Source organism: Lynx rufus, unplaced genomic scaffold (genome assembly GCF_022079265.1).
Source record: "Lynx rufus isolate CCGP_SWC_20201006 ecotype Redwood Valley unplaced genomic scaffold, mLynRuf1.p SCAF_3, whole genome shotgun sequence".
Lineage (NCBI taxonomy): Eukaryota > Metazoa > Chordata > Mammalia > Carnivora > Felidae > Lynx > Lynx rufus.
This window is the reverse complement of record NW_025814845.1, coordinates 37,303,579-37,320,822: the sequence shown is the minus strand read 5'-3', so window position 1 is coordinate 37,320,822 and position 17,244 is coordinate 37,303,579. Positions and strand designations below refer to the sequence as shown.

Sequence of the window (17,244 nt, the reverse complement as noted above, 5' to 3'; positions counted from 1 at the left end):
TGTCACTTTGCATCTGCAGCAGATATCCTGTACTCAGAGTTAAGGTATAGGATGATGGTAAATTCTGATGTAGCGATAGATTCCTGTTCACTTTCTCTTCCCCTCCCCATACTATGGATTTCTTGGGGGCAGGGACTATGTCATATTTGTCCTTGCATCCAGTCCTTTGTTCCCTGTTTGTATGTATTAGGCAGTTGGTAAATGTTTGTTGAATGTGAATTAAACTGAACCATGGGAGTGATATAGGCATTTCCTTCTAGATATACACACTCTATGTCTTCTGGACTGGTTTGAATTTAACTAAAAGAAAATATAAAGATACCATGAAGAACTAACTACACCTTTAAACTGCCCCACATACACAATTCTGCTTTTAAAACATATTTCTGAATTTGGTTTTATCATCCCCATGCAAGCTTTTTTACTTTTTGCTTGGGAAAATTATTTAATGTCTCTGTAACTCAAATTGTTCATGTATACAATGGGAGAAATAATACTCACTTCTGAGCGCTGAGTATTAATGAGTTAATAACATGTAAATGTCATAGTATATGGTAAGTGCCTTATATGTGCTTGCTGTAGTGATGATGATATATGTGGGTATTTATCCACAAACATTGTTTTGCAAGCTTTCCTTAATTATTTTTAAAGAGCTTTTTTAATTGTGATTAAAATGGAACATTTTGAAGTAGACAGTATTGGTTATTGATGAGGTGTTGGATATGACATATGCAAATGTTAGCAGAATGATGTTAGGGACTGAGTAGAAGAAAACCATTCCGCATTGAGTAGAGTAGGCTATCTCTGCTTTAAATGAATGTGAAGGTTAGATGTTTTAGAAAAACCTCAGTATTTTGGTGTGAAGTCTGTAATGAAGATACAGTTTTATATATTTTGCATTTTAATCAGCTTCCTTTGAAACCGCTTTTCAGCTCTTTTAGAATATAAGCTGGCTTTTAAGATAACACATACTTGTACATCTGATTTTTTTAAACAATGAAATTATTACCTAGTCAGAAATACGTAATACATATGGACAGTTTAACAAATGGTTAAAAAGTCAAGACTGTATAACTCCACCCAGGTTAAAAATTACAGTGTGACTGCATCTCAGAAGTCTACCAAAGTCCCTGTCTGACTGTGGTTTCCTCTTTCTATCCTATATGTTATCTCCATCTCCCTTTTATAGTAATTTACTTGCTTTTGTTTATAGTTTTCATCTGGAAACAATATTGCTTGCCTAATTTTATATTAAAAGTTCAAAAGTATAAACTTATGTGATCTACTTACTGTGCTTTATGTTATGTTTGTCACGTTTATTACATTTGCCACAGTCTTTATTCCATTATATGAGTAGACTATAGTTCACTGTGTTTTCTTTACTGTGGGTAGATATTTGAGTTGCTAAAAATACTGCTATGAACATTCTTGTTTGTACATTCTAATATATGTGGATATAGGTTTCTCTATGTGTCATTGCTTATTCATAGGGGATGTATAATTTAACTTAAAGTCGTATTGATTTCCAAAATAGTTGTACAATTTACTGTCAGTAAATTTTCCTGTTTACTACCAGTATTTTAAAGTTCCAGTATTTTAATTTCCAGTTACCACCACACTTGGTATTGTCATAATTTTTAAGTTTTGCCAATTCTATGGCATCTGGTGATTTTAAATTACATTTTCCTGATTACTAGTGGTTTTTAATACTTTTTCAGGATTAATGACATTACTTTTGTCTGTGGGGCATATGTTGGATACCAGCACAGCAGACTTCTGGATGAGTTTCAGTTCTCCTTGCAAGCTACAGAAATCAGTTTGGTTAACTTACCACACACAAAAAAAGACATATTTGGAGGATTTGGAGGCCAGTTCATAGATTTTGAAGGAAATGCTGTTACAGCAACTTTGGGAAGGGCAGGACCTGGGCAGCCCCCAGGGGCTTGCCAGCAGGGGCTTGAGGGCTCTGTAGTGAGATGACTATTCAAACCACCATCTCTTTCTTTTTAGTTTTCAGTTATCAGGAGAGAAAATCTGATTGGTCCCCTTAGGTATGGGGGCTCCCTTGGCACAGGCAGCAACAGACAGGGAACTGGAATGGGTGGTACAGTCATGGCCATAGCTCCTGGGAGAACTGTGGTAAACCAGGCAGCCATTCCAATTTATGTCTTCTGTTTCTTCTACCAACAGAGAAGGTGAAAGGCAGGGAGATTCATGGAAGAATTGTGAGATGGGGGTAACAGGATCAATACAGTATTTAGAGAAAAGAGGTACATTTTAAAGGTAGAAGACCCAGCCAGAGAAAAGAGACTTTTAAGATGGTAGTGAAGTTGTGGAGAGTGACCATGGGGTCTTTTAGGACTAAGGCAGAAAGATAGGACATCCAGAAAGATATGACATCCGGTTTTTAGCTTTTCATCAAACCCCAACACGTTGAAAATATAGAATACTATAGTCACAATTCTGAGTAACTTCAGAAAGTCTATATTGATTCTGAAAAGCTTCCCTATTCACTTTCCCCATTAGAGTTATTGATTTAAAGTTGAAGTAGAGTGGTTAGTTACTTTTAGAGAGGATGACCGATGTCATTACCTCGATGAAGGAAAGAGCAAGAGGCTACAGAGACCTGTTTGGAGAAGAAGAGAGGATGGGTGGTAAGTTGATGCCAAATGTTTGTCTTCTTCATGAAGTCAGGCTAGAGGCACTGGCAGGAATGGAAATGAGGAAGAAGTTGAGGAGGACAAAGACTTTAAACCACCTTGTGAGGCAGATATTTGATAGTTCAAAAGTATGAACTTTTGAGCTTATTAAGCAGTGTTCAAGGCCTGTAGTTAGGTAGAGAGAAAAACAAAACTGAAGTGGTCCAGGAATGCTAGTGTGGAACTCATTCCAGCAGCGCAGCCCTATGGTGGGACCGATGAAAATGTAGTCTGAGTGATCCATATTTAATTTTGGTGCGAACGTCTCAGCTAAAAATGAAAAAACAAGAAATTTAGTTGCACACCAGAGAGAGACTAAAGGCAATGGAAAAGACTTCTGAATGTTTTAAAGTCAGTAGAGATAATAGTTTGAAGAATCAATCTGGTGAAATATAAAGATCAGAAGTTGGAGAATTCAATGTTTATTAAGGTGTATTTGTTAATGAATATAAGAGACACAAAGAAATAGAAGACCATTGCCCTCATTATAATACCTTTTATTATAATAGCTAAATATATTGAGAACATTTAATCCTCACGACAGCCTTACAAAGTTCTGTTTCCCTTCCCAGTTTTATATGTGAGGCACAGAAAAGTCAGGAGGTTTGCCCAAGATTTCACAGTTGGTAAATAGGGAAGCTGAAATTCAGTTCCAGGCAGCTTGACTTTGGAATTTAACCACTAACCAATGGTGTCTTTTATTCACAGTCTGGTTCTAGAGACAGGAATCTATGAAGTGTCTAAATTTTTAAAAATTTTTAATGTTTTCATTTTTGAGACAGAGCACAAGCGGGGGAGGGGCAGATAGAGAGGGAGACACAGACTCTGAAGCAGTCTCTAGGCTCTGAGCTGTCAGCACAGAGCCCATCGTGGGACTTGAACCCACGAACCATGAGATCATGACCTGAGCAGACGCTCAACAGACTGAGCTACCCAGGCGCCCATAATTTTTTTGAAGACCACACAAACAGTGTCACAATAGTTTAAAAGTAGATTTCTTACATAATTACTATTATTTGTTCAAATATAGGCAAATTTCTATCATGTTACTATGGTGATCTAAGCCATTTATTGAAGTCTGGATAAGATTTGAATACAAAGAAGATCACAATGTTTCATCTGAAAGCTTGACTGTGATAAGAAGATAGTAAATAACTAAAGACAAGGAGCCACGTAGACATCATGGCAATTGCTTAGTTGGTTTGGCTACCTATATAATATGTTTTAATACATAGTGGCAAAGAGAAATGATTTAGAGTAAAAGGCTAAGCAGTTGTATTACAACACAGTGCCTTAAGGACAAGAAAGTTTTCTTTCTTTCTTATATAACCATATAGGGAAGGTAGATGTGTTATCACTGTGCTCCATGTATTCATCCAGGAACCCAAATAAGTCAGGCAGCTCTGCTTCATCTTGACACATGGTTTCCATTCGTGCTCTAAATGTCATCATTTACAGCACATTGGGAAGGGAAGAACATGGGTGTATGCTCTTGAAAAGCTTGAAGGCACAAAAGCACTTTTGCTTACATTTCATTGGCCAGAACACAGTCACATGGCTATAACTAGCCGCAACCCTGATGTAAGATACACTCTTGGAGTGGAACTGGGGAGAATATTTAACATTTATGTGTAAAGTAATTTATATCTAAAAGAAAAAGTTGGAAAATTAGATCATTATCCAGGGTTGATTGACCGACCCTGCTGTGATAGACTCTCTTAAAATAGCTGTTGGAGGAAGGGGAGTTTGTAGAGTATGACTAGAATATAAATATGCAATTGCTTTATTTTCGTTTTATTTTAGCTTCCTTGTGGTCACAGATGCAAAGAAATGTGTCATCCTGGTGAATGTCCCTTTAATTGCAACCAGAAGGTAAAACTTAGATGCCCTTGTAAAAGAATAAAAAAGGTAAGTATTTTAAGTTATTGAATATACTTTTCTGTGTACAAAAATTTTTTTTTTGTCTCTGTTTTGGTAGTTTTTGACTTTACTTTTTGCCTTTTAATTTTAAGGTCTTACCTTTTAGAATCTTTATTGTTAGCCTATTTCTGTAGGTACTTATTTTTAAAATCAGCTTTGTTTGGCAATTTAGTTTTCTGTAATTTACTCATAAAAGAACTTTGTTTTATGTTGGAACTAAGTTCAGTGCCCTTTTTTTGGGTAGAATCAATATGCTCTAGATTTGAGGGGTGCTTGGGTGGCTCAGTTGGTTAAGCGTCCAACTTCAGCTCAGGTCATGATCTCGCAGTTTGTGAGTTCAAGCCCTGCGTTGGGCTCTGTGCTGACAGCTCAGAGCCTGGAGCCTGCTTCGGATTCTGTGTCTCCCTCTCTCTCTGCCCCTCCCCCACTCATGTTCTGTCTCTGTCTCTCTCTCTCTCTCTCTCTCAAAAATAAAGATTAAAAAAAATTTAATATGCTCTAGATTTGAGGTCTTTATACAAGGAACATGGAATGAGTAATAGAGTGAGTTTCATGGTTTAAGAAATGGTCTGGAATTTAACCTTTGTTGCTCTTAATTATGAAATAGTTTTTGCCATCAGTATCATGTTGTGAAAACACAGCCTTAAAAAGACTTCACATGCACAGCCTTATAACAAACTGGGAGAGAATTCATTTTAAGATAAAATAGTGGTAATGGAGGAGTAAAAGGGCAAAACTTTTTTTTTTTGTAATGTTTGTTTATTTTTGAAAGAGAGCGAGAGAGACAGAGTCTGAGCGGGGAGGGGCAGAGAGAGAGGGAGACACAGAATCCGAAGCAGGCTCCAGGCCCTGAGCTGTCAGCACAGAGCCTGAGGCGGGGCTCGAACTCACGAGGTGTGAGATCATGACCTGAGCCGAAGTCGGACGCTTAACCCACTGAGCCACCCAGGAGCCCCTGAAAGGGCAAAACTAAGAACTGGAAAGCTCAGTGGAAGCAAACTATACACCATTCAGCTAAACTAAGCTTACACAGAAGAGTCTCACTGTTCTCCAGTGTCAGCAGCTGGGTGGTCTTGTTTTCAGCCTCCTTTTCCTTGACTTGCCTGTTTACGCTGTTGACCTCTGATTTTTGCTATCTCGGTTACAGTTGTAACTCCTTTTTTCCTTCATATTCTTATGGTCATCCCCTAAAGTTAGTCTTTTTCTTTTCTTTAAATTCATTCAACAAATATTTATTGAGAATCTTCTGCTTTTATTCAGGATATTTGCTTTTTACTTTTTTTCACAGTTCCTACCATCACTTCCTGGGATAGGTAGCTTCTGAATTTAAATTTAGAAGCCTGACCTCTTCTGAAGTTGAATCCCTAAGTTTTAGATATTTAAATTGGACCGCTTTATGTGAAAATCAATGCTTAGTCAAGTCACTTTTCATCTGCGATGTCTCTCTCATGTCCTGTTACTGTCCAAATACAGTTCGCCACCCACTAGAAGAACTTTGGCAACAGCTCATTCTTGGACTCTGATAACAGCTTCATAGCAGATTTCCCTGCCTCCAAGTCTAGTACTTCCTTAATCTAAGTTCTTCAGTGGTTCTTCATCACTATGGGAAAAGAATATACATTTAGAAGAAACATCTATGTACATACTGACTTGGCATTCAAGTGAATCTGTGATGGTGAATGTTTGCCTGCTTATCTCCAGTCTCATCCTCTAGCAGCCATCTCTGTGAATCTGTTACTTGGGTGTCCTAACATATGTGCTACCTTACGCTTTAATCTGTGGCGATGTATACATTCTTCCTTTTGTGTAAAATGCAAAGTTTTTTCCCTTTACCATTCCGTCCACTAGAATCCTGCCTCTAGTATTCAGTGCAAGCATTTCCTTGTTTGGGAAGCTCTTCCTTGTCCTGACTCCCTTAGGAAGACTTAGATGCTGTTTTCCCTTGGTTTTCTTTATCCTAGGTTCATGACTAAGAGCTTGATGATCCTAGGGACGTCTGCAACCTTGTTTTCTCATCCATAAAAGAGAATTTATACTTAGATTTATTGAAAAGAATAAAAGAGGTAATGCTTATGTAGCATTTAGTACAGTGATTGCTATGTTTAATAAATAGCTGCTGTTATGATTAGTTAACCACTTGTCATATTATTCCATTCTTTTCCTTATTGTGTCCCTGTCCCTCATACAGTGCTTGGCATGTAATAGGTACTCTGTAAGTACCTTTTTTTTTCTTTTAAATTTTATTTATTTTGAGAGAGAGAGAGAGAGAGAGAACGTGAGAGAGCACACACAGGGGAGGGGCAGAGAGAGGGAAAGAGAGAATCCCAAGCAGGCTCTGTGCTGCCAGTGCAGAGCCAGACATGGGGCTTGAACTCACAAAACTGTGAGCTCATGACCTGAGCCGAAACCAAGAGTTGGACACTTAACCAAGTGAGCCACCCAAGCGCCTCACCAAAATTTTAAAACTTTTTTAAAAAAGATTAAGTGGTTGAGAGGGAAATTTGTAGCTCTCCAGAAAATCCTCTAGAACTGAATGAGTTGGTAGCCATTGGCCACATATGGCTGTTTATTTATTTGAATATTTTTTAGCTTTATTGATGCACAGGTGACAAAAATTATACGTATTTAAAGTGCACACATGATGATTGTCCACACATATACACTGTGAAATGATTACAGCAATAAAGCTAATTAACATTTACCTCACAGTTCCTGTTTCTTTGTGGCGAGAATACTTACAGAGCATATTTAAAATATATAATACAGTATTAGTAACTATAGCCAGCATGTGGTGTATTAGGTTCCTTAGAACTTACTCATCTTATCACTGAAAATTTGTAGCCAGTGACCAATTTCATCATATTCTACCTAGTCCATAGCTCCTAGAAATTTCCATTCTCTTCTCAGCTTTTCTAAGTTCTTCTCAGCTTTAATTTTTTAGATTCCACATGTAAGTAAGCTCATACAATATTTGTCTGTATCTGACTTATTTTACTTAGCATGATTGTCTCCATGTTCATCCATGTTCTCTAAATAACAGGATTTCCTTCTTTTTTATGGCTGAATAATACTGCATTATAGGTAGGTAGGCAGATCACATTTTTTTTCATTCACTTATCCATTGATGGACACATGTCTTGTTACCATATATTGGCTATTGTGAATAATGATGCAGTGAATATTGGAGCACAGATATCTCTTAGATACTATTTTCATTCCCTGTATAGCCAGAAGTAAGACTGCTAAAACCTATACTACATCTCTTTTAAGTTTTTAAAGAAGCTTCCACACTGTTTTTCATACTGGCTATACCAATTTACATTCCTGCCAACACAGCGCAAGGTTTCTTTCTTTTTTTTTTCTGTAGTCTTGCCATGACTTGTTATTTATTGGCATATCAATTATAGTTATTCTAACAGTTGTGAGTTGATTATGTCATTATGGTTTAGATTTGCATTTTCCTGGTGATTAATGATATTGAGCCCATTTGCGTATACCTGTTGGCACATATGGGTATTTAAAATTTGAATTTTAACGAATTAACATTAAATAATAGTAAACCTCCAGTTCTTCAGTTTCACTAGACACATTTTGAGTTTCAGTAGCCATATGTAGTTAGTGTTACTCTGTTGGGTAGTGCAGATTTAGAACGTTTTCATGATCTCAGAAAGCTGTGTTGGATGCCACTACTCTAGAGCATTTTATCCCCTGGAAGCCTTAGAAATATAATAAACAATAAAAATAAAGAATAAAAATGAAATTAAAGCTAAGTTCGTAGTGGCTCTAGTAAATAATTATTAAATGGATGCTTTGAATTTTATGTTCTTTACTTTTTTTCAATTATGAGGCAATAAAAGAATGATCCCTCTTTGAATTAAGACATTTAATGCTTGTAACCATATCATCATTAAATATTCATGAAGTGACTCTTAATATGCATAACCTTAAGCTGTTAGAGAAATTTTGCTTTTTTGTGGCATACAGTTAGGACTTTGAGGGAAAAAGCTTTTAAAATCAAATTTTTAAAAATATTATTTGTAGGAACTACAGTGTAACAAAGTACGTGAAAATCAGATTTCAATAGAATGCGACACAACATGCAAGGAAATGAAACGGAAAGCATCTGAGGTAATGTTACATTAAATGTCAATTCTAATTTGCTAATTAATAGCCTTTTCATATTTTGTGGATTACTTTATGTGCTTATTACAAACAGATCTCATCTCTTTTTGCTTTTGTAATAAAAGCCTAGTTTTGTAGGCCTATTTTCAATCCCCAGGTGTATTCTTCAGTGTGTACTAGATTTTTCCATACCAGTTAGTGTATAATGCTCTGGAATGGGACATAGTTTTTCATTTTAATGTTAGTCTAAGCCTCCTGAAAGCTAGGTTAAAATAATACAAAATAAGGTTTTGGAATTCTTTGCTGTTTGGGTTACCTCTAGGGTCATCATTTGCCTCCATTAATGCATTCAATGAATAAACTCTTGATTTTGTTTGATACTAAGGATTCCCTTCCAGATAGAACATTTGCAGAAAATGGTCAATTTCAATTCTAGAAAAAGAGTGGTATTGAATAATGTATTATAGACTTAGTATGATAACTCAAGAGAAAAAAATCAGCTTTAAAAATATTTCATTTTGCAGTTTTGTGACTCTTTGAATTGTGATCTAATATCTATTATAATTGTTAAACTGAAATGTTTATATACTGTGTAACACTATCCCTCCCCTCCCCTTCCAGTCGGTTAGACAGAACCTTGGTAACACTTCTCAGTATAACCTTTACATGTCATTAAGTAACTTCCAATATAAAGTTCCTAGAAGTCATTCTGGGTTAGTGGATCCTGGGTGGGAAGATGTTAAAATTCTGAATAAAATTTGATGGTTATGATGGTAATATACTTTTAAATGTCTATAAAACAGATAAAAGAAGCAGAAGCCAAAGCTGCTCTTGAAGAGGAAAAACGAAGACAACAGGTAACTAAACAAAATACCTAGATTTATGTCTTTTTGTATCGTTGTTAGTTTTTAGAGAAACACAAGGTATATTCCACATACAAACTAGGGGCTGGTCTACTGTTTTCTGGACTGAAAATAATACATTTCCTACAAAACAGAAATTAGCCATTCCCTCACTTCAGTCCAGCTATCCTGAACCTCTCAAGAAGCATGAAATCTTGTATATTCCCAGATATTTTGTATATTCCCAAATTTACTTCCTTGCCAGGCTCATCCATTCTCTAGTGATAAGAATTTTAACTCCTCTTTAGGTTGGTGGGTGTTGGTGGGGTGTGGCAGCATCCATTTTTTTTCTTAAAAATTTTTTTACGGGCGCCTGGGTGGCTCAGTGAGTTAAGTGTCCGAATTTGGCTCAGGTCATAATCTCACAGTTCATGAGCCCCATGTCGGGCTCTGTGCTGACAGCTCGGAGCTGGAGCCTGCTCCGGATTTTGTGTCTTTCTCTCTCTGCCCCTCCCCTGCTCACACTCTGTCTCCCTTCTCTCTCTCAAAAATAATAATTTTTTAAATGTTTTTTTTTTTTTTTTTTCTTGAGAGAGCGAGAACGAGAGAGAACAGCTGGGGAGAAGCAATGAGAGAAGGGGACAAAGAATCCTAAGCAGGCTCTGCGCTGACAGCAGCAAGCCCGATGCAGGGCTTGAACTCATGAACTGCGGGGCTCTAACCCACAAATGAGATCATAACCTGAGCCAAAGTCAGACACTTAAATGACTGAGCCACCCAGGCCCCTGGCAGCATCCATTTTAAAGTACCTCTTGGAGCACTTGTCTTCACTTACCTAAAATTATTTGAGTTCTATTTTACTGGGTTGTAAATTGTCTGTAAAAGTCAGTGTTGTTTACTAACCAATGCACTTATTTTAATAATACATTCCCTTATTTCTCCTTTATTTTCATAAATGCAGGATTATTATCTGCTCTTTGTTCTATAGCAGATAACAACTACATTTCTGTACATTTGCTCAAATACTATCTTGATTGTATACTCCAAAGAATGGCTTAAGTTTCTAATAGTGACATGATTGTTTATCAGTTTGCATTTTGAGATGCTCCATACTTAGCAAAAAGGGTATATTATATGCAAACTGCTGCCTTTTGAATGAGGAAATTGAAATTTATATGACTTGAGGGGAGGGCATTGGAAACAATTCAGGTAGCAAATAAAAGTGGGCTAAAATGACCTCTGATGTTAAATGGTTCTATAAAGTTGGTTTGCCTAATATTCCGAAATTAGTTATCAAAGCTCTTACAGTAAAACGTGGATTGACTAGAATCCTGGGAGGTTAATTTATTAGGAATAGTTGAGGGTGAATCTTCTTTCCCTTTTTATAAACCATTGTGGACGGAAATTTTTAATATATTCACTATTTACTGACCTTTTCAACAGAGTGTATAGAACATTGTTTAAATTCTGCATGATGAATATGGGTCATCATTAAAGCATCAATTATTTTACTGTGTCAGTTCCCAAGTTTGGCTCCTTTTCATGTATATTGATCTTGTTCTCTATTTCAACCACCACGAAAAATATTCTGACATTTTGATTCCTTGAAGAATGCTACTTTGTGTTAAATTAAGTCCAGGAGTAGCTCATCTTCACATGTGGTTTACGGGTGAAGTAATGGATGTGTTAACTGAAGTTTGTACAGTTGACTCTCGAACAACACAGGTTTAAGCTGCAGGGGTCCACTTAAATGAGGCTTCTTTTTGATAGCTACAGCACAGTACTGTAAATGTATTTTCTCTTACTTATGATTTTCTTAGTAACATTTTCTTTTCTCTAGCTTATTTTATTGTAAGAATACAGTATATAATACAACATACAAAATATGTGTTCATCAACTGTTCGGTAAGGGTTCCAGTCAACAGAAGGCTGTTTATTAGCAGTTAAGTTTTGGGGGAGTCAAAAGTTGTATGTGGATTTTTGACTGTGGGGTCAGCACCCCTGACTTCTGCATTGTTTAAGGGTTAACTTAAAGCATGAAGCATTTTTCCCCTGAAGAATTTCTACTCTGTTTTTAAATGTATTTGATAAAGAGAAGACTCAATTTCTGGCAGTTTTTTTTCTCTACTCACTTGAATTTCCTTCATAAAGCCATTAATGTTTATTACTAGCATTGTAAAAAGCTAGAATTACAGGTATTTTTATTCTCACTGGGCATCTCTTATCGCTTGCCAGAAATTGTTGTGAAAACTCAGTAGGTTAATGGTGTTGAAGTATAAAACTAATGTCTATATTTAGGGCACCCTTTTTTAATCAGATATTTCTGTATTTTGTGTCAAAGTCAGGCCCATGGTCTGAAATAATCTGTGACTCCCTATTTCCCTTTCTGCTTACTAAACTCTGAATGTGTTGAATGCAATCTGTAGTGGAGAGAGTTTTTTTTAAAAAAATCAAATCAATATATTTATTTTATACCATTACTATTAAAACATTTCACAAATTGATTTTCATCCAAGTGGAGAATTTCAAATCAGCGTACGTATCGAATCTAATAAAAATGATACTGTTTTGTTTTTGACTTAGGCTGAACTGGAGGCTTTTGAAAACAGACTGAAAGGTCGTCGGAAGAAGAGCAGGAAAAGAGATGAAGTGACAGTGGAGCTGACGCTATGGCAGAAATACAAATATTCTCTCCTTCCCGCATGTGCACTGGTGGTTTTAGTGTTTGCCTGGTACATAGCCCGTGATGTGGCATAGAAGTTGTGATCTGTTCACATACCTCAGACTGGATTTAGAGAAGTCAAGTCTGGAACGTTAGGAAGTGTATACTGTAGAACATATATATTCACATTCGTCTCTGTGTTCTCTTCCGGCTGTTGTTAGAAGGACGGAATGCTAAGCTTTCTCCTGATGAGCATACCGGAAGTGGTAGGGTAACATTGTTCACTAGTAAAAGCATGACCGAAATTGTGAAATCTTTCATAAGTCATAGCCAGTGGCAGGGTAGCACATCAGTTGTTCAGTGCGCTTCCTTGTGTTAACACGGTTGTTTCATTGACTATTTCAAACCAACTTTCTTTTCTTTTCTCTTTTCTTTTTCCTTTCTTTCTTTCTTTCTTTTGCAAAATTAAGATGAAACTGAGCCATATGTGCAGTAAAAGGAATATTTCACAATGTTTTGGTTACTTATTAAAAGGTACTTTTCTTGATCATGTAACTTTGTACTTTAAAAAAAAAAACTATTCTCTAAAAGACCTCTTAAATTGTAACATGAAGCTATAATTAGATGTAATTAGATTCCAGAAATTGGCTTATTAGTGAGGAATTTTTATCAGTTATTGAAATAAGTTTTTATGTGGTGGGTTTCTCAGAGGAAAATACAATTGTTTTTAAAAAATGTCAGGCTAGATTTCTCACATGTGGCTATTTCTTGTGTAAGAAGCACTTAACTGAAGTTTGGCATGTTTTGTAAAACTTGTACGTGTCTTCTCAAAGTAACAATAAAAGAAAAACTGATATTTATGAGCAATAAATGCTTGAGCACAGGGCTTATGAGCTTTCTATACTTACTCTCATTTCTTTTTACCATGATCCTGTAAGTAGATTTCAGCTGGAAATCATCAGTTCTTATGAAAAAAACACTCTGATAGAGAACTATCAGTAAGCCAAATCTGTTTGAATTGTCATTTTAAATGGTTTTGCTATTTAATTTTTGTATGATTAATGTTTTCATTAAACTTTTTCATACCAAATTTGTAACCTAGAATATTTACTATTATCTAGAAGATTCAGGAGCCAGTAATTTTAGGTTAGGTATTAGTATCAATGTATAAAAGCTCTAATACTTGATGCAAAACATAGTTAATTGGTAGATACTGAAAAATGCAGAAGTATGTTTTAAACAGAAATACAAAGAAGGATTTTTACACTTTGCTGACCTGAATTCAAAATTTTTTAATGTTATATGCATTCGTCTAGTATTAGTGTCTAAAATGAAAGGGCAGTCATTCTTTTCATTATGGTATTTGTGTTTTGATTTTAGACTTTTTTTTCTTTTTTACCTTTCTCCATGTTAGAGTAACTGGGTTAGTGTTTCAGGAGCTCTAAGTTAGAGCTGCTACACTTATGTCATTTCCTGACTCTAAAAGGTGAATATTAAAGACTGTGAGCAACTAGGTGTCTACCTGAGGAGCTATTTTTCATGTATCTCAGAATCTTGGCCTAATAAATGAGCCTAAAGCCTATTTCCTATCTGTTTGTTGGGCTTCTGTTCTTGCTAGTTTTCTTTCGCATTTGTGGGGAAGAATTTAGTGAGCTGAGGAATGAGACTGATTAGAATAATAATAATTAAGCTGTTTATTATTTTGTAATTGCTTGGCTAGTAGTTCAGAGCTTTGTTAATTTACCCAAAGTCACACAATTATTTATTTATTCAGTCAACAGATGTGTTTCCTGTGTTACAGGTACTTTGTAGGTACTGGAGATGAGAGTGATCCTTCCTCTTAGGGAGTGACTAAGGAGAGGAAGGGGACAGGAAGGAAATAGATACACAATAAAATGAACATCCTTTCATGTGTGATAGGTGGTATTAAAAAATGAAAAGTCATGAAAATGGGGGTAAGTGGGGACTAGCTGTTCTATTCTGGGAAAGTCCCTCTGAGATGGGGACATCTGAGCTGTGCCCTGAATGACCTTCACTTGAAGACGTGAGGGAAAAATCCATGAGGGAGGAAAAGTAGCAAGTACTAAGTCTCTGAGCCCCATAGACCATGGTGAGGAATTGGGGTTTAGTCCATTCGCAAAGGGCAGTGTTGGAAGGCTGTAAGTGGGGAATAGTTAACTGTTGTTAAGGTGACTGGCTGGCTGCTGGCTGCTGGCTGCTGGTGGAGAAAAGACTAGAAGGGAGCAAGGGAGGGGGATGGGCTGGGAGGCAGCCTAGGCTGGAGGTGCTGGTGATGCCTCGCCCCAGTTCCGCATTGCCCTTGAAAGAGTGGCGAGCACGAGGAAGTTGCCAAAACCGCTGCATGATGAGTGGAAGGGGAATGAATGAGATAGGATAGTTCTTTAAGGTCAACGTGAAGTTCAGTTTGGCCTAACTACTGGTTTGGAGGGAAATAAAGCGGTACATATGGACCTTTTTTTGCTTCAGTCTGAACCAGAGAAGGAATGGAAGAGTTATCAAATAGCCACTAGAAAGGACACAGATAAAATTGTGAATGTCATGGCCTTACTTTCCTATTCACTCTGTGTCATTGTAAAAGTTTAGTAGCTTACTATTTGAAATTTGTGGAAATTTTAGTTTTTCGGCTTAAACTTTTAGGGAGTGTTCAGAACCTAGTGTTTGTATTTCAATTACTTTAGTCAAGTCCAAATTAAATTCAAATTTCAAATGAATAGGTATAATCTGCTGAAATTGACAGAGGAACTTGGTTGAAGCAAAACATTGAAAACATTTGCTTTTTGCAAAGAAGTCTGATGCTTGAACTTCATGGCTATTAATGTTAAAAATTTTATTTATTTACTTATTAATTAAATGTTTATTTTTAGAGAGAGAGTGAGCGGGAGAGGGACAGAGAGAGAGAAAGAAGCAGACTCCATACTGCCAGTGCAGAGCCCGATACCGGGCTCAAACTCACGTCAAGATCATGACCTGACCTGAGACAAAACCAAGATAGGGGACGCTTAACCAACACCCAGGTGCCCCTACTTACTTATTTTTTAAATGTTTATTTATTTATTTTGAGAAAGAATGAAAGCCCATGAGCAGGGAAGGGGCAGAGAGAGACAGACAGACAGAATCCCAAGCGCTGTCAGCACAGAGCCCAATATAGGGCCCGACCCAGAGTCGATCTCACGAACTGAGCTGACATCAAGAGACGGAGGCCTAACTGACTGAACCCCCCAGGTGCCGCGATTTTTGTTAAAAATTTTAAACGCAGATAAGTATCTGTGGTAGTGTTTCAAGATGACCTAAAGCTTTTTTGGCTCTTCATGTTATTTCACATGACCCAGGTGACTCCTCCAGGTGTTACCTTTGCCCATCCTTGGGTGTTAGTGAGGCAGATGTTTAAGCTCTGGAGTCAGAATTGATGTAGGGCAGCTATGTCTCCTCTCTGGTCTTTGGAAGTTGTCCTCTGTATTGAGTGGCAGTGATTAGACCACTTAATCCTTGGGGCTTAGAGTCTACTTATAAGTCGGTGAGCTTCGTAGAGGGAAGAAGCACCCCCTAGAAGAGATGCAAATTTGGGAGGGGGAGCTTCGAACGCCTCCGCGGACAAGAGACCAGGCATCCACCTGGAAAACCGTTTCCAGGTATTGCAGAATCTTGGTCTATTGGGGTAAGCTTAGGGCTCTTATTTGCTGCGCTTCTCTTATTTCTAAGCTTCGATTTCAGTTAATGTGCAACATGTACTTATGTAGAACTGTGAAGAGTTACCCACATACAGCCTGAAATTCCACAGTCCAGATTCATTTGAGTTAAAACACTTTCAGAGAGACATTCCCTTTTCATCATCATCTGGCCATCCTCTACCTTACAATATTTTTTCCTCCTAGCACCAAACAGTACCTGTCATTGTATCATGGATTTGTTTGTTGTCTCACCTGCTTCACTAGAACATAAGTTCCATGAGGGCAGGAGTGCAGTTTTGTTTGCCGCTGTAACCTCAGGGGGGCACGCCTCGCCACAGAGTAGATGCTGGCATTAGTTTTCTGGGGCTGCCATAGCAAATGGCCACAAACGGAGTAGCTTGAAATGACAGAAATGTATTCTCTCACAGTTCAGGAGTCCAGAAGTCCAAAATCAAAGTGACAGTGGGATTGTTTGGCTGCTTCTGGAGACCGAAAACTATTCCAGGCCCCTCTCTCAGCTTCTGGTTGTGGGCATCAGTCCTTCGCTTGTGGACATAATCACTCCAGTCTCATCTCTGTCTTCGCATGACCTTCTTCTCTGGGTCTGTGTCCTTTTCTGTCTCCTCTGTATGTTTAAGGTCCACTCGGCCGGTATAATCTCATTTTAATTAATTACATCTCAAAGGACCCTATTTCCAAATGTGGAAGGTGACATTCTCAGGCTCCAAATGGACATTGGTTTTGGGAGGGATGCTATTCACACTGCAACACTTATTGTTTAACTTCTGTAAGCCTCAATTTCCTTTTGTAAAATAGTGACAAGCATTAGCTATTATTATATGTCTGCAACTATTTTAAAGCAGTTTACGTTTTAAAAATTGCCATGACAGCCTATGCATTCTCCTTTTACAGCAAAGGAAAGTAGGTTTGTTTCAAGGATCAAAAACAAAATAGATATGTCACTTTGTGAAGTACTTGGTCACATAGTGGTTAGAAAATCTTAGCCACTCACCTGGGTGGCTCAGTCGGTTAAGCGTCCAACTTCAGCTCAGGTCATGATCTCACAGCTCATGGGTTCGAGCCCTGCATTGGGCGCTGTGCTTACAGCTCAGAGCCTGGAGCCTGCTTTGGATTCTGTGTCTCCCTCTCTCTCTGTTCCTCTCCGGCTCACGCTCTCTCTCAAAAATAAGTAAACGTTAAAAAAAAAAAAACTTTAAAAAAAATCTTAGCTATAATAATATAGGTAAGTGTGACTTAATCTCATAACTTCAAGACCTCTGTTACAAATGGATTCACAAATCAGAGGGGGG

General features: G+C 37.4%; 1 protein-coding gene across 1 annotated transcript in view; it reads left to right on the top strand.

Annotated features, from left to right (window-relative positions):
- Nucleotides 1-13,335, top strand: part of NFXL1 (nuclear transcription factor, X-box binding like 1) — a 72,764-nt gene extending 59,429 nt beyond the window's left edge. Inside the window, exons 20-23 of the mRNA XM_047091745.1 lie at nucleotides 4,503-4,607; nucleotides 8,661-8,747; nucleotides 9,545-9,598; nucleotides 12,167-13,335. Coding sequence (XP_046947701.1) covers nucleotides 4,503-4,607; nucleotides 8,661-8,747; nucleotides 9,545-9,598; nucleotides 12,167-12,340 — 420 coding nt within the window. The 3' untranslated portion in view covers nucleotides 12,341-13,335. The remainder of the gene's footprint in view (nucleotides 1-4,502; nucleotides 4,608-8,660; nucleotides 8,748-9,544; nucleotides 9,599-12,166) is intronic.
- The last annotated feature ends 3,909 nt before the right edge of the window (nucleotides 13,336-17,244 follow it).